This window comes from Loxodonta africana, chromosome 23, assembly GCF_030014295.1.
Source record: "Loxodonta africana isolate mLoxAfr1 chromosome 23, mLoxAfr1.hap2, whole genome shotgun sequence".
In the NCBI taxonomy this organism is placed as follows: Eukaryota; Metazoa; Chordata; class Mammalia; order Proboscidea; family Elephantidae; genus Loxodonta; species Loxodonta africana.
Window position 1 is genome coordinate 72,586,440 of NC_087364.1, and position 21,871 is coordinate 72,608,310.

Consider the following 21,871-nt stretch of genomic DNA (forward strand, 5'->3'; position numbering starts at 1 on the left):
AAAAGATCAATATTCTAAAACTGCCAAAACAATTATTCTTGCTGTTGACAGAAGAACAGAATGTAAGGGCAATAATAGGAGCAGAGAGCCTAGTTAAGAGGCTGTTGGTGTTTTTAGTATCTTCAAGTTGATTTCGACTTGTAGCAACTCCATGTAACAGAGGAGAACTGCCCCATTCGGCTTCCTAGGCTTTATGGAAGCAGACAACAACGTCTTTCTCCCACTGGTGGGTTTGAACCACCAACCTTTCAGTTAGCTGCCAAACTGCTTTACTATTTGGGCCATCAGGGCTCCTTAGTTAGGAGGCTACTGCAGCAGAACTGACAAGAGACAATGGTGGCTTAGATTAGGCTGGTGTGATAAAGACAGAAGAAACAGTCCCATCTGAAGCCCCTACCCTCTGCCGAGTTGGACATGGTGCCATCTGTTGAAGATGAGAAGGCAAGTGATAAGAATAAATGTTTGAGGAGAGAGAAGGTTGGAAATACCCACTGTAGAGAATGGGATAGAGGGCTGAACAGATGAAGCTGGGATGGCAGAACAATTGAAATTCAAGAGGAAGTGTTTATGGTGGCACCCAACTGCAAAGCTGTGTCGTTTCCTCCATCAACACTCAAGATCCAGAAATGATGGTTTCAAAGAGGTGGGAGTGGCAGGCCAAGTATGAAACAATGCACCATTTCTGAGAGCAAGGAAATGAGTCCAACAGAAGCTTACACACAGGGAAAAAACGGAGGCCAAGAAGGCCAAGACCAGATGGATGGGAATATCAGAATGAAAGTTCTAGAAAGAAAGAAAGAGGGAGACATCTTAAAACCACACTACTGCAGTGTGGCAGGTGATGGCAATTATCAGCCTGTTGCCTGGGAGCAGGTACCTCATGTGCAGCTAAGATGAAAGTCCCAGGAGACGAGGAGGTCAAGGAACGTGAGTGAGGGGGTAAGACATACTCTTAGGCAACGTTTTTATCAAAACTAAAATTGGATTTTGCACCCCAGTTGCAGCATTGCAAGTGTCAGTCTTGTACTGTGAACTGAATTGTGTGCCCGCAAACCTCCCAACTAGACGATGCCCTCCAGAAGGAACCGTGTCTGACTCACCAAGTCAGTTAATAGCTCATGACATAGGGCAATGGTCATTGCTGAACAGTTTTCTGAGCGCTTACACACATACACACAGAGAGAACCCTGAAGAATCATGAAATATAAATACAACAAAACTAGCATGTAATCAGCCATGCAGTCATATGTGGCTTACCTCGCCTCGGTCTCCAAACATGGAATCTGGAGGTTTGGGGAGCTGCTGGCCACTGATTACTTTCAGGATGAGTTGTTTTTTGGGGTTGGCAGGAAGTGGGTCACCAGAGAAAGGGTTGAAAGTACCTAAGCCAAGTAAGACAGAGGTTGAAATCGAAGGTTGGCAGTGTGGGGGAAACACACACAGTTCAAGCTTGTAGAACAAAGAAACAACAAATGCTAAATGACTACAGTGTGCCTTAGAGCAGGGAAATTGTCGCTACTCTCAGTGAGGCTTTACCCCGAAGGCAGCAACAGCTGGTATTTCCATAGCTGTGGAATCTGTGCCCTCAATGGCCAGATGAATGGTCCAGTTGAAAGCAAGTGTCTGCAATGCAGTTACCAACCACTGCGTGTGGGAAGGGGAGCATTTTATTTGAATGCCAATAGTATAAAGTCAGGGCGGAGGTGCCTCAGATTAAATAATTCCCTAACCTAAACAATCTCAGGCGTAGAGCAAACATGAGAAACAGAAAGAAGGTCTGAAATTCAGTAAACAGCACAGCAAGAAAACATACAAAGCATAAAATTCAGAAGGCACATCTGTCAACACATCTTCACCTAAATTGTTTAGAAATTTAATTTGGATAACTTAAAAAGAATTTTAATGAGCAGAACCAAAAGAAAGCGTTCTTTTGATCTAACATATCATTATGCTTTCTTTTTTGCTAGCACTGTTCCGCTGACTAAAGGGACTTCATAAAATTGTTCCAAGGGGTTTTTAAATTTTGCCAGCAGTCTCAGACTCACACACCCACCTAAAGTTTCGGAAAGCCAGGGCTCAGACCTTAGAAGGCAGTCCAATTTATACGTAATGCCCAATGAAGGTCATGCAAGGACACTGGATTTCAGGGGACAACCCATTCCTCTCTGTGTCCCTCCTGACATACAAAACTTCATAGAAAACATGCTAAACATCATGCCACCCAAATATTACATAGCTATAACAAGAGTTCTAATTTATACTCCAACAATTTAACCTATCCTTTAAAAACACACACACACACACACACGTTGTAAAACACTGGGGCATCACAATACCCAGAGAGCTCTTTTTAATACAGGTCACCTGCATTCAGAGCTATGACTGTGAAATTCCTACATACCTTTGCACATTTGTTGAGGTTTGAGGACGTAGCCACAATTGCCGTTTGCCTTGAATTTGGCTCGATTTAACTGCATCATTCGCCCTTCGGACTGGTAGTTCAGTGCCACTGTGTAAGTGGAAAGTTTGAGAGAATTAGGCAAGATGGCAGTGACAGCCAGGGTATCCAGAGAAAGTTCCTTCCCAAGGCATACACACCTAGCTGACAACCTGCGTTCCAGTAGGGCAGGGGGTTGAAGTTGCTGGAGTCAATCCGGTAGGCAGAGGGGTAAATCCTTGTGAGCTGCTTTTGGTTATAAACCATGAACTGTTCGGATTTCTGCTGAACCACCTGATGCGCTCTTGTCTCGCTGAAGGATAATACATTTCCTGTGGTTCCTAGCAGTTTTTAATACAGAAAAATGAAAAGTGAGAGCGATAGCAAAGAAAACCTGGGGACTAACACCACAATGTCAGAACATACCAAGAGTACAAGCAGTGAAAGAATGAATTCAGCCAGGGCAGAAGCGGTTCCTAACTGAGGCACACCCAACCAACCCCACTCTTATGAACCGTGCGCCACTTTAGAGTAAAACCAGAGCTGTACATCTTGCTAAGTTTCCTGCCTATTTCTGGGTCCTGTGTTTTCCCAAGAATTCAGTCACCCCGTTAATTTATGTCTATCTGGTTAGTATGAATGATGACGGTAGAATTCTTTTCTAGATGTATTACTCAACCAGATATCTTTGGCAAGGAGAAAGACAACCACAGATGAATAAAGCAATCTACATGACTTATTCCTGGTAGACAATAAGACGACACACCCATTGAAAGCATTCATATGAAATACATATTAGCTGATAGCAGTCAGGATCAGGATCCAAGAAAATAAAGAAAAAGACCAATTATAAAAAAGAAACTTGAGTTTTAGAGTTGATTTAAACAGGATTATGGAACCTGGTTGAGAGAAAGGAATAATAAGGGACGAAAAACACTTCCAAAGAGCATTAAAAGAGATAAAGTATCAGAAACAAGGATAGCCACTCACCTAGCAAGGCTTGGAAACAATGCAAATAAACAAATAAATGGAGGTAAAAGAACAGGAAACATGTTCTAAAGTTTCTGCTTGGATCATTATGATGGGTCAATCCAGAGCCAAGAAAGCTACAAGTATGGGGCTCACGACGGAGTGAACAACCAAACATTTAATATTCTACCCTTTTCTCCTATTCTACCTCCAGTGCTCCACCGCCACTGCCTTTCCAACTAACACCCCCATCCCATCCCCAAACCACCATTCACATGTCCTCTGAACATGCTAGAATAGGCTACGAAAGCCCAGGGGAAGACCCAACTTGCTTCATTCTCTTTCTAATATACACTCTAACAAGCTGAGTGTATCTGAACCCTGACTGAGCGACTGAGCCTGAATCGTATCTAGACACAACATGTTCAGTAACACACACACGGGCTGCTAAGCCCCTGTTGTCCTCAGGTGGTACATCCTTGTTAAACACTGGCCAACAGACTGACAGTGACACTCCAGAGCTAGACCTTGGAACAGTCGTAAACACAAGTGGGTGGCAAAGGAACTACAGAATTACAGTTTTTAACCTGATGATTTCTCTCGTATAGACTCTTCCCTTAAAAAAAAATTAGTATATTTTGATGCACTTTATTAACATTTTTATATATCTCAAGCACACTGAAAATGATTTTACTTCCAGATTTTGATGAGTACTTTGAGCATGACAGGAGAAAACGGAGTCTAAAAAGTCAAATTCAGATGGACTAGCATTGTAATCAATACCATTGTTTTCCTGCCTCTCCACATAAACACATCACATTATCATTAAGATGACCTTGCTAATTGGACCCATATCAATTAGTACATTACTAGGGTTGAGTTGCTCTGTATTAGAATAATCCATGCATTCATTATCTTTTCCTCATTTTGTGGATCATTTAAAAAACAAAAAAAGCTGAAGGTCAACAGCTAAATCATATTCAATATTATTTTCCGTTAAGCTAATAGAATTATGTTTTCCTAAGGAATTTATTGAAAATCATATTACTCTAAAACAAACACACCTTTAACTCCATTAAACTAGTTGCTGAGTTTAAGAATCTATTGCTCACTTGCTGAGAATCCCAGTGTCTCATGTTCTTATATGTGAAATTATTTTTTTCATAATTATTACCATCTGTAGAAGGAGAGAAGGAATGAATACCAGACGGAAGAAAATCTGTAGGCAGAGTAAGATATACTTGTGGACCAGGGGAAAAAAAGATGTGAGGGAAGAATTCTAGAAGTTTGTAAGCATAAAAGACCACAACGTTGTTTTCCCTTCACTAAGACTTGAGAAAATTGGAGATTCTGGTTTACTGTAATTAAAATTAGAGGGGAAAAGCCCATGACCATAATTTATTTCTCTAAGCTTCCAATAACTGACTGCAACAGCAATGAGAAGGGAAGAGAAGAAAGGGAAAAATACCAACTAGCAGGAGAGTCAAGGGAAGAACACTTGTGATCAGAATGTCTCAGCTCAAACATGACAACTGAACTCCAAATAATGCTCTATTCAAAGCTATTTTTTGGAGACAGAAAAGCCACACAACTTGTGGAAAGATTAACACTCTTCAAAACAGCTGGAGTTGGGATTTCTGGCTCTGCCATCTATTGGATCTGCCAGCTTCACCTGCTTTGGCCCTTTCCTCATCAAGAAAGTGGGGGGTTGGTTAAGATGATTTCAAATACAGTTCTAATGTTGTTTTCTTTCTTCAACAACCATGAGGCACTGATGTGTACTCAAGTATTCACTGAGTGTCTTTCTTCTAGGTTCCATACTTCATGCCAGACTCCATTTAGGCGGCTGTGAACCAGGCAGAGACACCGTGGGGTGTAGACAAGGACAGAACCAGTCACAGAGGAAAGGCCCCTTCATCCCCAAGGCTGAACTTCCCATTTGCTGAGCCCTATCCTCCCTAGCTCGCCTGGTCCTTGTGGCAACCTCATGTAGGTCCTAGAAGCCTCCCCACTGGCATTGCTAAAAAGTACCCCATCACTGGGACCATCCACTTCTGGAACATCCACTGATCCAGGTCATCCTCAGAAATACTTTGCTGATATTTACATCCTGGAAGCTGAGTCATTAAGATGGTTTTCCATGTGTTTCCAGCTTTCTCTTCCCCAAGCATTAGCCAAGACTAAACTAAATGGTCCAACAAAACAAAAACAAAAACCAAATCCATTGCCCTCAAGTCTATTCTGACTCATAGCAACCCTATAGCAGAACTGCCCCATAGAGCTTCCAAGGAGTGGCTAGTGGATTCAAACTGCCTATTAAAAAGAGTGCGTGACCTCCTGTATTGGTGGGTAAGGGCCTAATAATCTGTGATCAGGAAAGTGGGTCAAGTGCACTCTCATTGTCTCTTCCCCATTGACCCAGGCCTCCACATCTAACAGGCCACCTGGTCCTCAAGGGATGTAAACCCAGACACAACTAATGAAAAAAGCCCATGACAAACAAACAAAATACATATGACAACTGATAGATGAAAAACAATGAGTCAATGCTACTGAAATTTTTCCTCATTTTGTTAAAACTTCAATCTACATAAAATAATTTTCAAAAAAGTCAACATTTCCAGTGAGAAAATATGGAGTTTCTCCAAGGTGTTATTTCAGCCAATTAATCTTTCTTCTGGTCATTTACACTTGAAGCAGCCAACAAACCAGGCCAAGTCTCCACATTTCAAGCTTTGGAGGAAAACCTAGCTCTAAGATATCTGTGTTTTTTTTTTATAACAATAAAGTCCTCCTCTGCCCCAGAGGAGATTTGTCTGCCCTCTCATCAATTAGGACAATACAGTGATCAATAATCCTCTGTGTGAGCTATGCATTGGACCAGCAGTTAGTTTCCTGACTCATGTCAGAGTCCACACAGTCCCAGAAACATGTGGTGATGATCTGGTTAACAAAAGATTAATCCACAATTGGCAAAGAAAGATCACAAATGGCTATCCAAAGTAGAAGAAGAAAACTCTCAGGCCTCACCATCCTCCACAATGTCCTGGGCTGCCACCGAGTTTGTGTACACCACCAAATCGGAGAGTTCTCGGCAGAGCTTCATAGTTTTCCTTCGCCGGCCCAACCTGTGAAGTACACACCCAGGACTCAGTGATATCTTAGTGCTGAAAGAGGTTTGGGCTTTCGGTAAGTCCACTTCCCTTATTTAACAGAAAGATCATGTGACCTGCCCAAGGACCTAGTGAAGCCAAGGTCAGAACCCAAGTGCGAGTCCCAGTTCAGCACTTTCCCCCCCAACATCTTAGTTGGGTCGTTTCATTCACTGCTCTTCCAGGAGTCACAGCCTCTTGTCATTTGTTTGTGAATTCCACTAGGGGCAGGGGACGTGACTCCCACTGTTACCCAACTGAAGATAACAACAAAATTCATCAGGGAACTACTCCACCTACGCAGGGGAATCTGAACTAAAAAAGTATAGAAACTTTGCATTCTGGATCACAATAATTGTATATCTGAAATCCAATTTTGGAAAATTTTGGGAAAATCCAAAATTTTCATAGTGATTATCTTTTATAGGTGTAATTACAAGTGATTTTTATCTTGTTCTTTATACTTTTTTATATCCTTCAACTTTCTTCTAACAAACATCCATTACTTTAATTAATACTTTTTTCTCTTCAATATTTTTTTTTTCTCTCCCTCCTATGAACCACTCCTAGGATCTCCTCTACCTTACAAATTCTATTACTACTCTTTAAAACAGTTCAAATTCCTCCATAAACCACTGCCCTACCATAAGCTATCACCGATCCTCAGGTACACAGTTTTCTCCCCTAGGGGAACATGTAACTCTCAAAAACTACAATCCTGTTGGAAGCAGATACACAAAAGGCCAGTAAGTACATGAACAAGAGTGGTGAGGGTGTGGAGAATGTAAAATGGTACAACCACTTCAGAAAACAGTTTGGCAGTTCCTCAAAAAGTTATACATAAAGTTACCATATGACATCCTACAGCAGATCATGTGTCACAATTTGGGTTCTGAAATTACAGTATTTTATTCATCATGAATATTATTGGCATTAATAAACAGCAGTTAAAACAGCAGCTATATTTCTGAGAACTTGTAATTGGGCCACGACCCCTGGTACAGCAGTTAAGAGCCTGGCTGCTAACAGCAAACTGAAGCCACCAGCCATTCCTTGGAAACCCTATGGGGCAGTTCTCTGTCCTGTGGGGTCGCTATGAGGCAGAATCGACTCGACAGCAATGGGTATTTAATTGGGCCAGGCACCAGGTTAAGTAGTTTAATTCCTTTCTTTAATCCTTACAATGACCCTAAGAGACAGATAGAGATAAGGAGTCCAACCTGCCCCATGTTAAAGTTGGTAAGTGGAAGGACAAGGATTTGAACATAATCTAGCTGACTGCAGATCCTTGGCTCCTAATATGTTTAGTGTCTATCTTCTCCCTTAGTCTCCTCCAGGAGCCCTGTGTTCTAGTTCATGTGGTCCCTCTCTCACCTCTGAATATACCTCATTCCTGGTAACTGCTACAGAAACCTTTTATTAAGAGCTCACAGTGGTTAAGAGCTTGGCTGTTAACCAAAAGGTCAGCAGTTCAAATTCAACAGCTGCTCCTTGGAAACTCTATGGGGCAATTCTACTTTATCCTATAGGGTCGCTATGAGTCGTAATCGATTTGACAGCAACGGGTTTGGTTTTTGGATGTGCCAGGCGGATTGCTCGGCTCCATACACGTTACCATCTCACGTCCTGCTGGTCTTCACATGATCCACTGCATCTAGCATTTACCATGTGATCTGACTCTCCAGACAGGTACAACCAAAACAGCCAAGCTCATGGACTCAGGAGTCTGAGCAGAAAATGTGCGTCTTTCTTACCTGTACAGCTGGCCACACTCCTTGCCAGGATTCTGCTGTGTGTCTTCCTCATCGTCCGTACTGTAGGATTTAGACCGCGATTTTGTGGCTTTCTGTTAGGGAAAAAAAACACGGTAAACAACAAACTCAATCAGTTAAATCTAGAACATAAAGAGAATGGAATGGGCTTTAAAAGACACACCCACTCACACACACAAACACAAGGACAATAACTTGAAAAAAAAATCAAATATCGCGGCTTGCTTCACCATGAATAACCAGCATGTCTATGGCCATAGTTATATTAGAATATTAATGCAAACTGAGGACTTCGTGCCCAGAAACTATGTTCGGAACTACGTGAAATGGAAGTCTTAGAGTCATGCACTGAGGTTCTCAAAGAAGGGCAGAGGTCAGTGTTGCAGTACCTATTTAAATGACTTTAAGCAGTGAAATGTCCTCTTGTAGAAAACCAAAATCAAACCCATTGCCATCAAGTTGATTCCACCTCATAGCGACCCTATAGGACAGAGTAGAACTGCCCCATACGGTTTCCAAGGAGCACCAGAATTAAAATTGTCTCCCATAGGATTCCAGCTGAAAGTCTCCAGGACTAATCCGGTGTCTTGCGGACACACGCTGTTAGACACAAAACCTTCCGGGGATGGTGGAGTTTCACCCCCACCACTTTGGAGAGAGGTCCAATATTTGGGCAATATATATCATGACAATACAAATGATGGGAAGGCACTCCATTACTTACAGAAAACCTTGCCACCAGAAACAACTCCCACAAAAGGGTAAGAAGTGTAGACAGGGGGATGTAATTTAGGAAGAGAAAGAGACTCCATGCCATTATCATGGGACCATGTCACCTTCTAGACATGGAAAAAAAAAATAAGGTACATTGTTGGCATAAACACACCGAACTCTCTCTTGCACTGACAGCGAGGCACCAATTTAGCCTGGAATCTTATTTGTTATCTGTGCCTTGAGAACCTAGGGGTTCCTAGGGGTTATTTGTGCTTCAAAAACCTCAGCGTGCACGCTACGTGAGTCCTCGCATCTGATAACCTCATGTTCCAGTTCAGCCTTAAACCAAGGTGGCGTGTTGGTTAACCGCTCTAGTTCCCTACCATGGTTTAAAAAAGGCGGTGGGGGCTATACCACCTATTTCAAAGGAATATTATTGTGATGATTAAACGAAATGGCATGGAAAGTCATTCTGTAAATTACATAACGTTAATTTCCAATTTAAAATACTATTAGTAGTCATTTTAAAAATCCGTAACTAGTGGTGGATAGTTATTTATTCTTATGATTTGAGGCATGATGAATTCTAGCTCTACAGTAGCTAGAACAGTCCATATAACACTTTGGAAGATCATTTTAATTTAATGGCAAGTTGTAATCAAGAAATGAAATGTTTAGCTCCACATATAGTCAGTAATTTGAGGTGTTACATTAATAAAATTGTCCATTTAAAATTCATTTTTTTTTATTCAAAATGCAAAAAATGGAGTGAATCACCAAGGGCAGGCAACATTTGGTGAAATGACAATGTATTTTCTTTACATACAGTTTTGACACATCTGATCACAGTTATCATACCATATGATCAATATTTCACCTTACTTTTTTTTTTTTTCACTTAATGTTTTCATGTTAAGCTCTTCAGAGCTATCATTTTTCAATGGCTGCATAATTGTCCATTATGCGAATGAATCATGGTTTACTTAGGTAGCCTTTAGGGGTGAACTTTTTGGTTGTTTTCCATTTTTTTTATTGTAATGACTAATTTGCCCAGCATTTTAATCAATTATCTCAGTGATGGGCTGGAATTTCCAGACACCACATTCCTTAACTTGGACTAAATGACCTTACAGAAACCTCATGCATCAAGTTTACCATTAAGCAACTGATTTCTTGCATAACATTTTTTTTTGGTATTAAATGTAGCATACATTTAGAAAAGTACACCAGTTCTAAGTGTACAGTAAGCTGAATTTTCACAACGTAAAAACACCCAAAAGAGGAAATAGGATATTATCTGCTACTCAGAAGCAATCTGGTTCTTCCATTTAGTTATTACTCCTCCTCAGAGGTAACTGCTATCCTGACATCTATCTCCATGGGTTTGTTCCACCTGTTTTTGAACTTCATCTAAACTGAATCATACTGTACGTCCTCTCTGGAGTCTGGTTTCCTTTGCTCATCATCATGTTCATGAAAGTCATCATAGTGTTGAACGTAGATATCATGTCGTCATTTTTATTGCTGTTAAATATTCTATTCTGTGAATATTCCACAAATTTTTATTCACTCTACTGTCAATGGACATTTGAATAGTTTCTTGAGTTATTACAAATAATGCTGTTATTATCATTGTTATGTCTTTTGATATATACCTAAGAATGGGAATAAGTCACAGTATATACATATGGTCAGACTTAAGATAATTCGAAACGGTGTGTCAAAGCAGTTGCACAAATTTACGTTCCCATTAATAGTATATGAGAGCTCAAGTTGCTCTGCGTCCCCACAAACACTTGATATTGTCAGGCTTTTTATTTTAGCCATTCTGGTGGGTATTGTCATATTAATTTGCATTCCTGGATAAGAAAGAGCACTTTTTCCTTTCTAACCATTCGTATATCTTCGTTTGTAATGTACCTATTTTTTAAAAAAGTATGTTGCTTGATTTGTAGGAGCTTTTTATATAGTCAACATACAAGTCCTTTGTTGTCTATGTATGTTGCAAACATTCCTTTCCACTATGCAGCTTAGCTTTTTGATACTTCTCATGCATACCCAAAACAAACAAACCCTTTGCCATTCAATCGGTTCCGACTCATAGCGACCCTATGAACAGAATAGAACTGCCCCCATAAGGTTTCCAAGGAGCCGCTGGTGGGTTCAAACTGCCAACCTTTTGGTTAACAGCCCTATATTTTAACCACTGTGCAGCCACGGACTCAACAGCCACAGGTTTCATGCACAGAACTTCTTAATTTTAAAGTAGCTTAATTACTAATATTTTCCTTTCTGGGGAACGGTTTACGAATGCCTCAGTTATTCCAGGCTCATGATGATACTGTTCTATGTTACCTTCTAGAGTCTTTGTCGCTTTAATCTTTCACATCTAGATCTAAAGTTCACCTGTTGGCTGTAAAGGGCCAGGGTTCTCTTTTTCCTCCCAGATGGATATTCAATTGAAAAGATGATCTTTTCCCAACTGAGTTGCAAAGGTGCTTTGTTGTAACTCAAGTGACTATACCTAGAGTAGCATCTAGACTCCTCCGTTCGGTTATTTGTTTATCTTTAAGCCAATACCACACCATCTAAATTACTGTAGCTTTGTAATCTGGTATTGTAAAGTTTTCTATTTTTCACCATTGTCTTTTCTTGGCTCTTACAGTACCATATATATTTTACAATCAGCTTAAAATCTAACTGCCCTTAGCACCTCTACTTCCCCCCGCCCCCGCAACCTTGCTGAGATTTTTACTGGCATTCCACTGAATTTACAATCAATTTGGGAGGACTTGGTAGATTAACAATATTGAATCCAGTGTATGAGCAGTTTCCCTATTTCTTTTCTTTAATTTTTATAATAATGCTTTGGAGTTTTCTATGTAGTGGTCTTGTATAATTCTGATAGATTCATTCCTAATTATCTGATGGTTGATACGGTATTGCAAATTATTGCTTTTATAAATTTTATTTTCTAATTTGATTGTTGTTGAGATATAGAAACAAACTGATTTGTATAATGTATCAGCATTGATAAATTTACTTATTCTTTCTAGTAGTTTATAAATTCTTTTAGACTTTTTACTTACACAATCATGTCATCTGCAAAGAAAGACCATTTTTTGTCTTTTATTAATCCTTCTAAATGTAAATGTTTTGCTTTCCCGATTGCATTGGTTAGGATCTCTTGTATTATGATACTGAATAAAAGATGTATTAATGGCCATCCTTACCTCAATCCTTATCTCAGGAGCTTTTTAAATACGTCATCGATAAGTATGATGTTTGCTATAGTTTTTTTTGTAGATACTAGGTTTTAAAAGTCCCCTGGCTAATCCAAGTTTACAGAGTTTTTAATCACGAGTGGCTGTTAAATTGCATTAGATACTTTTCTACATCTACTGAGCAGATCATATCGTTTTGCTCTTTTATTCTGCTAAAGTGATGTTTGACATTGATTTTCAAATGTTAAATCTTGCACTTCTGAAATAAACCCAACTTGGTAGCGATATATTATCCATTTTACATACCACAAGATTTAACTTGCTAACATTTTGTTCAGAGATTTTAAATGTAGGTTTATACAAAAAAAAAAAAATCAATAATTTTCATTTCATTTATTTCTTCTTATAATGTTCTTTTCAGGTTTTGGTGTTAAGAATATGAAGTCCTAGTAAAACGAGCTGGTAAATGTCCCTTCATTTTTACTCTTTTTAAAAATCTGCATAATATTGGTACTGTTTCTTTCTCAAGGTTTGGAAGGATTCAGTGGACTTAAATAGACTCTGAGTTTCCCTGGGGTGGGGGGGTGTTGGGGAGGGTGGGATTATCTAATTGCTTTAATATATATAAGACTATTGAAAATATTTTTTTTTTAATTCAGTTTTGGTCAGCTTTAATTTTTTCCATCTCGTGAAATTTCAAATTTATTGGCATAAGTTATATATATATATATATATAATATGCTCATTCATTTGATAACAACTTTAGAATCTATTATGTTGGCAATTTGTATCTTCTGTATAATTTTCTTTTGCATTATTGATAGAGACCTATCAATTTTTTTGAATATTTTATCATTGACTTCTAGCTTAATTGAATCATCAGAAAACATATTTTGAGTTCAAACCTTTAAAATTAATGAGCCTTGTTTTATGACCCAGGGTATGGTCAAATTTGGTAAACCTTCAATGTGCACTGAAAAATATTTTTGTTCAGCAGTTGTTGAGTGTAGCATTCTAACGGTATCAATTAGGTCAAGATGTTCCTCTTGTTCTAATTTCCAGTACCAGGAATGTCCAACAGATTTCTTCAACTGATGGAAATTTTCCATATCCATGCCAATATGGTAGCCATTGGCTTCAAGTGGCTATTGAGCACTTGAAAAGGGTATGGTGGAACAGAGGAATTACATTTTTATTTTATTTCGATTAATTTAATTTACACTTAAATAGCCACATGTGGCTAGCGGCTATCATTTCGGACAGCACAGCTCTCTATTAGTGATTTTGGTCAGCTTATTCTATGCTATTGTCCCACTAGGACAATGGATTTGTTCGTACCTCCTGTAGTTCTGTCAGCGTTTGACTGATGTATTTTGAGCCTATATTATCAAGTACATACAAATTTAGAATTGTACTAGCTTCCTGATAGACTGACCCCCTTATTGTCCCTCTTTATTTCTAGTAATACCTTTTTTTATTACTGCAGCAAATATATATATATGTGCATATATACCATTTGCCATTTTTTTTAAGTATAAAGTTTCGCAACATTAATTACACACACCATATTGTACGACTATCTCCACTACCCATTTTCAAATGTTTTCCATGCTCTCCACAGAAACTCAGTATCGCTTAAGTGATAACTCCCCATTTCTGTTCTTCCCAGCGCCTTGTAACCACTAACAAACTTTTATCTCTATGGATCTGCCTATTCTAAGTATTTCGTATAAGTGAGATCATAAAGTATTCAGTCTTTTGTGTCTGACTTCTTTCGCTCAGCAAAATATTTTCAAGGTTTGTCCATTTCATAGCATGTCATTTCTCTTTCTAGCTGAATAATATTCCATTGTGTGTATATATGTATATATATATATATATATACACATATATACACCACATTTTGTTTATCCATTCACATCTTGGGCATTTGGGCTGTTTTCACCTTTTGGCTATTGTGAAAATGTTGAAATGAACACTGGTATACAAGTATCTGTTTGAGTCCCTGCTTTCCATTCTTTGGGGTCAACACCTAGGAGTGGAATTGCTGAGTCATAATGTAATTCTAAGAATGTAACAGTTAAGTGCTCACCTACCAGCCGAAAAGTTGGCCATTTGAACCTACTCAGAATCTCCGCAGGAGAAAAATCTAGTGATCTGCTCCTGTAAAGACTATTGCCGTTGTGTGCCATCGTGTCGATTCCAACTCCTAGCTACCCAATATGACAGAGTAGAATTGCCCCGTGGGGTTTCCTATGTTGTGACCTTTACCAGAACAGATTGCCAGGTCTTTTCTCCTGCAGAGCCGCTGGTGGGTTCAAACTGCCGAGCTTTTGGTTAGTAGCCAAGCATTTAATCATCGCACCACCAGGGTTTCTTCCTGTAAAGACGGCAGCCTAAAAAAATCCTATGGCCCAGTCATAGCGACCCTATTACATGAGTTCACTGCGAGTTGAAACTGAGTCAACAGCACCTAACAACAACCGTGAGCATGAAGTGGTATCACATTTTGGTTTTGATTTACATTTCCCTAATGATTAATGGAATGAGCCCTGGTGGCGCAGAGATTAAAGCAATCAGCCGCTACCCCAAAAGTCAGCAGTTTGAACCCACCAGCTGCTCCAGGGAAAAAGATGTGGCAGTCTGCTTCCGTAAAGATTACAGCCTTGGAAACCCTATGGGGCAGTTCTACTCTGTCCTACTGAGTCACTACGAGTTGGAATCAAATCAATGGCAAAAGATTAACAATTAATGATGTTGAGTATCTTTTCGTGTGTTTCTTGGCCACTTTTATATCTTCTTTGGTGAAATATCTGTTCAAGTCCTTCGCCCAGTCTCTTTTAACTAGGTTGTTTTAGAAATGCTTCTTGTTTTAAGTTTATTTTGCCTACCATTAGTGTAGCTACATCAGCTTTCTTTTGGTTAGTGATTGCATGGCATAACTTTTCCCATTCTTTTTATTTTTGATCTTTCTTGGTTCCTATATTTAAAATGTTTCCGTTATATGCTACATATAGTGTTAGTATGCTACATATGACGATCTTTGTGTTTTAATTGGAGTTTTAGTGCACTTACATTTAATGTAATTACTGACATATTTGGATTTAAAAGTACTTCTTTGTTTTTATTAGTCCCATATATTCTGTGTTCTGTTTTCTTTCCTGTCTTGCTTCTTTTGAATTAAATCAAGTATCTTTTTTTATCATTCCATTTTCTCATTCCATTATTTCTTAGTCACCCATTGTTTTATTATTAATTTAATTATCACCCCAGAGGTTGCAGCATGCATCCTCCACTTAATAGAGCGTAATATAAATTAGTATTTGCACTACTTCCCGAGCAAGCTCAGACCTTAGAACACTTTACCTCCATTTACCCTACTCCCACCTTTGTGCTACCATTGTCAGTAATGGAGTCTGTTTCTATTTTAATTTTTTAAAATACTTTAAATATTTTCCCTTTAAAGGAGAAAAATTTTGAGAGTATCTGTGCACCCGCCTAGTGAGTTTGTGCAGCAGTTTCGGGAGGCCAAACAAGTATGTTTATGATTCCATTATGTCACTGCTTTTGAGCCTCGAGTTAACAATGAGAGCTTCCTTGGTAGTTCTGATCTTATGTAGTTTTGAATTATGTTCATTTTTCACATTATATCATTTAATTTATATCTGTAGTAAAATCCAAGTATAACACAAAAACCAGTGGCTAAAGAAAAAAGGGCTGTGCAAGGTGCTCAGCCAATTTATTATAAATACATTTTTTTTATTGAATTACACACATTTATTGCTCTTAATCCGTACCTTATGTTTTCCAAAGTTTGTCATGAGGGATCGTCCATGTGATTTCTTTCCACTTTCCTTTACATCTGGATTCTGAGTAAATAAAGGCATATGGTGAGTATTTTTTTAGATTTAGGGGTTTTTTGTTTTGTTTTGTTTTGTTTGGCTCTGGTAGAGTGGCATGGAGACCCCTTCTCTGCCCTGTCTTTAGTGGCAGCAAGCAGATCCTATTCATTCCTATTGTTCCTTGTCTCCACTCTTGCAACAGTGGTGGCCGGGCCTGCCACCAGAGATGGAAACATTGGCACAGAGAGGCCTGGGCACCAGCCAGGAACCAGCACCTGCTAACAACATCCCAGAGCTTGGGTCAAGGGCCTCTCACCAACACCCAGCTGTGCAAGTCCCTCGTAGTGCCTGTTTAAGAGGCTCTCCACAATCTGGGATGCTTTCTTTTGAACGCCGTGAATAAATCGTTTTCAGTTAAGAGTAGATTTAACTTTGGAAAATGGCCAAAAGTCATTAAGAGCCAATTCTGTTGAACAAAGTGATCACAATGTTGACTGAACATTGCTATTAGGGATTTTAAGGCATTGAAAATAAATAAAATCCGAGCATAGCTATAAAGTAATAGAATTGTGTGTGTGTGTATGTTTTAAGTAAACCACAGCAAACCAATCTGTTATAAAAAAGGACTCCTGTGGTGAGCACAGGAAGAGGTACTGTCATTTAAATAGTAGCTCCTGAGTTGTCTCTCAGCTGGGTTAATTTTCCAGGTTGGAGCTCCTACACCAGCCTTCCTTGCTCGAGCCTATGTCTTATTCGAAGATAGAAAGGCCACCCTGGTAAACAGGTTGACTCTAGACCTTATTCAATTATCATGTCTAAGAATATATATCAGGCAATTGATTGCTGAAGAAGAGGTATGAGAAGAGACCAGAAGGCCCTTGCAGGACTGCAGCATGCCAGAGAATAAACAGAGACGGCCACATACATGGAATAAATGTGTGTGAGCAAAACCACATAAGACCATAAGGTTAGAGGAGGGCATCCACATGCGTCCATAGAGATGAATCAAAGGTGCAACTGAGGAAAAAGGACAAGGCAGAGAATTGGTTGGGGAAAGAAGCAGTCTGGAAAATGTTCTAGGGGTGGGCATGAAGGGTTGGGGGGCTTTTCAGGGTAATGTAAGTTAACTGTTGACCAGTCTATAAAAACTCTCACTGCCTTTGAGGAGTTATTAATGTTGATCACTGACTGTTCAAAAGTTATGCAAATACGAAGGCAGACAGACGTGGTCACAGGAGTAATACTGCTCTCCAGGCCACCAATTAGCCACATGTCCTTTTATAACCCCCTTCTATCGGCCTCCATTTCCTTATCTGAAATGGCAGTGAAATGATCAATTAACCTCTGAGTTCTTTTCCACTTCTAACAGCCCGTCTATTGGTAGGCAGATCGCATTGTTTATTGTACAAAGCAGTGGCTGGAGGAGCTGAGGAGGGGAGAAACCTATTGCTGTTGATAGAAAATTCCTGAAGAAAATTCAAAATTATGTGATGACCTGTACATCAGTAATGCCTTAATTGACACTGTCCTTGCCTCCTAAATATTCCATTCTGCTCCCCTAACATGGACTTTGAGAGGGGCTGACTGACTGTAGCATGAACTCCAGGCATAAGTTCATTGGCATTAGCAAAGCAATATTATACTACACCCTTCCCAAATCAGTATTCCTAGAAGGACACCTACCCAAACCAGTGATTAATTTAAGGGTGGGCACATGATCTAAGTTGCCCAATCAGAGCTGAACATGAATTCTGGTTTGCTGGTTGGGGCAGATACACTGTCTCCTTCTCTCTGGACATGGGTCAAAAAACATGGACCTTTTGGCAGTTACTCTGCAACCACCAAGGGGAGAGGAAGCAGACTTGCAATGACACTAATACTGTAGAAGGTAGAGCGGAAAGATAGAATTTGGGTCCTTGAAGACACTACTGAGCCTCTGGATTAAGCCCACCCTGAACACCACTCAGGAAATAAGCTGGCCACTTACCTAACCCAACCCCTTTCTTCCTCACTTAAGCCATTTTGAATTAGGGTTTCTATGTTTGCAAACAAAATAGACCTAGGGAACAGACAAGCGGCTGAATGGCTGGACTTGTGTGGAATCTAAAGAGCAATCACCAGTGCTAAGAGGTCACTTAGATCTAAGGGTGGCCACCCCCGTATGATCTTCCCTCTGACTGGGGAGCCTTGAACACGGGAAGACAGGTGGTAGCTGCAGAGAAGGCTGCTGTTAATGGAGCCAGTGAGCACATGGCCACATGGGTCAACTAGGGGCCAGAATAAATTCCTTTAACACCCTACAATAGTAAAATCAATAAACCCAATATCCCTCCTGTTTGCCCATTTATGATATTTTCATTAGGAAACAGTTACATCTCAGTGAGAGCCCAAACAATTCATTCAACAAATTTTTATGAAGATCCTACTAAGTCTCAAGCACTATACCTAAAAACCAAAAAAATAATGGTGATCGAGACTGTTAAGGCTTCTTGTCCTCATGGAACCTGTAGTTGCGAAGACAGACATTGAGCAAGCAATTGCAAAATATGTAAAAAAAACTTCAGAAAAGAGATAATCTAACAGGCTACCACAGACAATATACCCGGAATAGTTAACCTAACCCAGGGGTCGAGGCAGCACTCATTTAGGACATAGCAGTCAAGCTGGAGTTTAAAAGACTGAATAACCAAAAAAAAAAAAAAAAAAACAAAAAACCCAAAAACATGCAGCTGCTGTCTAGCTGATTCTGCCCCACAGCAACCCCACGTGTGCAGGTTAGAACTGTGCTCCATAGGGTTGTCAGTGGCTGTCATCTCTCAGAAGTACATCACCAGGCCTTTCTTCTAAGGGGCCTCTGGGTAGATTCAAACCAATTTTCGGTTAGTAACCAAGCACTTAACCACTTGTGCCACCCTAAAAAAACCCACAAAAACCACACCCGTTGCCACCGAGTTGATGTCAACTCATAGCGACCCTGTAAGACAGAGTAGAACTGCCCCATAGAGTTTCCAAGGAGCGCCTGGCGGATTTGAACTGCTGACCTTTTCGTTAACAGCCGTAGCCCAGGGACTCCTAAAAGACTGAGTAACAGCTAACTAAAGATTTAGGGATGGAATGTTCCAGGCAGAGGGAAGAAAATGTGAGGAAAGACTGTGCCATGTAAAGACAATTACGGTGGGGTGGGAGGTGGCGTGACAGGAAAAATGAGAGATCTGAGACAGGAGAGATAGGCAAGAATGTAATCATGCAGGTCTTTGAAATCCTGGTTAAGGAGTTTGGAATTTATTCCAAGCATAATGAGAAGCCACTGAAGAATTTTAAACAGTGAAGTGACATGATCAGAATTCCATTTGTTAAAAATCATGCAGATTTCAGAGTAGAGATTAGGTTGATGGGAGGGCAAGATAAGTCTAGGTAAGAAATGACAATGGCCATGGTTAGGACACTGGCCGTGGAGAAGAGGAGAGGCAGACAGATGGGACACACGTTCAGAGCAGCTGGTGACTGAAGGTGGAGAGGGCAGAGGCTGAAACCCCTCCCTCACACAAGCATACATTGGTAAGAGGAGTCCAGGGGCAGTGAGCTTTGTCAGGAGGATCCCAGTGAGGTCGTATTTGAGCCATTTCCACCCCACCCCACCCCCTACCGCTTCCATTCACCTTTAACTATCTCCCAAACAGACCATTTTGCAAGAAAAGACTTCCCTTTCTCAAGCAATAAACCAAACCAAACCCATTGCCATCCAGTTGATTCCAACTCACAGCGACCCTATAGGACAGAGTAGAACTGCCCCTTAGGGTTTCCAAGGAGTGGCTGGTGGATTTGAATTGCCAACCTTTGATTAGCAGCCAAGTTCTTAACGGAAGCTGGAGGAACATTGCCCAAAGGACAAATCATTAGAGACATGCATGAGGTGCTTTCTTTCTTTCTGTCAAAGGACAAGGACAGGAGGGGAGTTCCATACCTGCTTCAGATGGACATTTAAGCCTTCATGAGTGGCCTTCAATAGTGCCCTCACCGTGAAACTATCAGGATCTTCTTTGTCTCGAATTTGAGATTCTCTTAACAGCGACTCCAGTTTTTTCCTTATGAAAGATTCTACCTGATGTTCAGTGGTCCCGTTATTCTGTAAAGAATTAAGCAATGCAAATAATTTCCCCCAAAGAAACATGGAATCAATTAGAATAGACCCTTAGTTCAAGCCAACATTGCTTCTATAATTTGATTCTCTCTCAATTACCTCTAAGAAGTTAAGCTCATTGTACTATTTTGATCTCTCCTGCCAATCCTATAATAATAATGGCTACCATTTATTATGAACTCACTCTCTGCCATCCACTCTTCCTGTGACTGCATTCAATCCTCAAGAACCTTATAAAGGCAGTATTACCATTCCCATTTCAGAGATGCAGAAACTGATGCAGAGATTAAGTGGCTCAAGGTTACAAAGCTAGCAAGCAACAGAGTCAGGATTCAAATGCAGGACTTCAAAGCCCTTCCGACGATGCTACTTCATGCTTTCAATACAGAGAAAGCCAGGGAAAGTTTTCAGAGACTAAACTTTCTATACCTACATAGGCAAATTTAAGCAAGAATACGTCATTAAAAAAGAAAATCATCTTCCTTCGCTAAGGGGAAAAGAATGCTGTGGGAATCATCTCTGGGGTTGAGGATTTATTGTGAGATAATATTTCCCTGCTGCCTCTGGGCCACTGTGTAGTCAGAAGGAACTCCATGCTGACCTGCCATGATTTGTCATTGTAATTACTTGAAGATGGCAACTAATTTCAAGGGTTTTGGATAACAAAGCTGTGCCTGTGTCCAGATGGTGGCTCATGGAATCCTTGTTAGATGATCTGGAGACAGATTTCCTTGAAGTCTTGACCAACAGAGCTTTGTTGGCCATGTCACTCAGCCTGGAAATAAGGGGCCAACCCCTGCTCACGGCTCCTCTGCTTCTCAGGTCCTTTTTTAGCTTTCTCTGTGTCCTACACCTCCCTGTGAATTCCTCCACTACTTCCAAAACCCAGCCCACCCAAGGAGAAGAAGGGGTACTACCCCTACAAGAATAATTCCCACCAAAAGTTCACTCCACTTGCAAACTTGTCCCTGAGAGGTCGTTAGATTTGAACCCTAAAGAATGGGTGGGAGTTTTCCAGTAACGCATTCATTTTCATTTAATCCTGTGAGAGCAAAGCAGTATAGATGCCCTAAGGGAAATTAAACAAACAAAAAAATCTACCTCAGGATAGGATATTGAATTTCCCTATATTAATATCACATGCATTGGTATACCCTTTAATATACCCAATTAATGAGGCAATCCACTTCCCTGGAAGCCCTCAGGCCCCAAAGGAAATGCAAAGAAGAAAAGGAGCTGTGTTTACATCAGGTACTAACACCCCACTGTGCTAGCAAAGGGGTGAACTGAAATATTCTACTCTGCTCTGCGCAGGCACCAATGGAAAGCACAGACAACAGATGCAACCGGGATCTGAGAAGAGACCCTGCATGCCTGTCCATTTCTGTCCAAGTGGTCGAGAATACTTATAACGACACAGAGGCAGGAAGCTTCAGCAACTTGTACAAACACAAGTGCCTGTGAAGTGGCTGAATTGGGACTTGAACCTAAGACTTTCGATTCCAAACCCTGCGTCTACTTCACTCTACAATGCTGCAGTCATCTCTCCTGTGTTACCTCAGGAAAAGATAAGTTACTGAGTCAAGCTAATCGCCAGGCTCATAGTTGAGACAATCACTA

General features: G+C 40.2%; 1 protein-coding gene across 1 annotated transcript in view; it reads right to left on the bottom strand.

Annotated features, from left to right (window-relative positions):
- Positions 1 to 21,871, bottom strand: part of PLCH1 (phospholipase C eta 1) — a 255,742-nt gene that overhangs the window by 16,613 nt on the left and 217,258 nt on the right. Inside the window, exons 12-18 of the mRNA XM_064275637.1 lie at positions 20,075 to 20,236; positions 16,066 to 16,137; positions 8,313 to 8,404; positions 6,437 to 6,534; positions 2,599 to 2,778; positions 2,402 to 2,509; positions 1,258 to 1,382 (exon numbers count right to left, since the gene is read on the bottom strand). Coding sequence (XP_064131707.1) covers positions 1,258 to 1,382; positions 2,402 to 2,509; positions 2,599 to 2,778; positions 6,437 to 6,534; positions 8,313 to 8,404; positions 16,066 to 16,137; positions 20,075 to 20,236 — 837 coding nt within the window. The remainder of the gene's footprint in view (positions 1 to 1,257; positions 1,383 to 2,401; positions 2,510 to 2,598; positions 2,779 to 6,436; positions 6,535 to 8,312; positions 8,405 to 16,065; positions 16,138 to 20,074; positions 20,237 to 21,871) is intronic.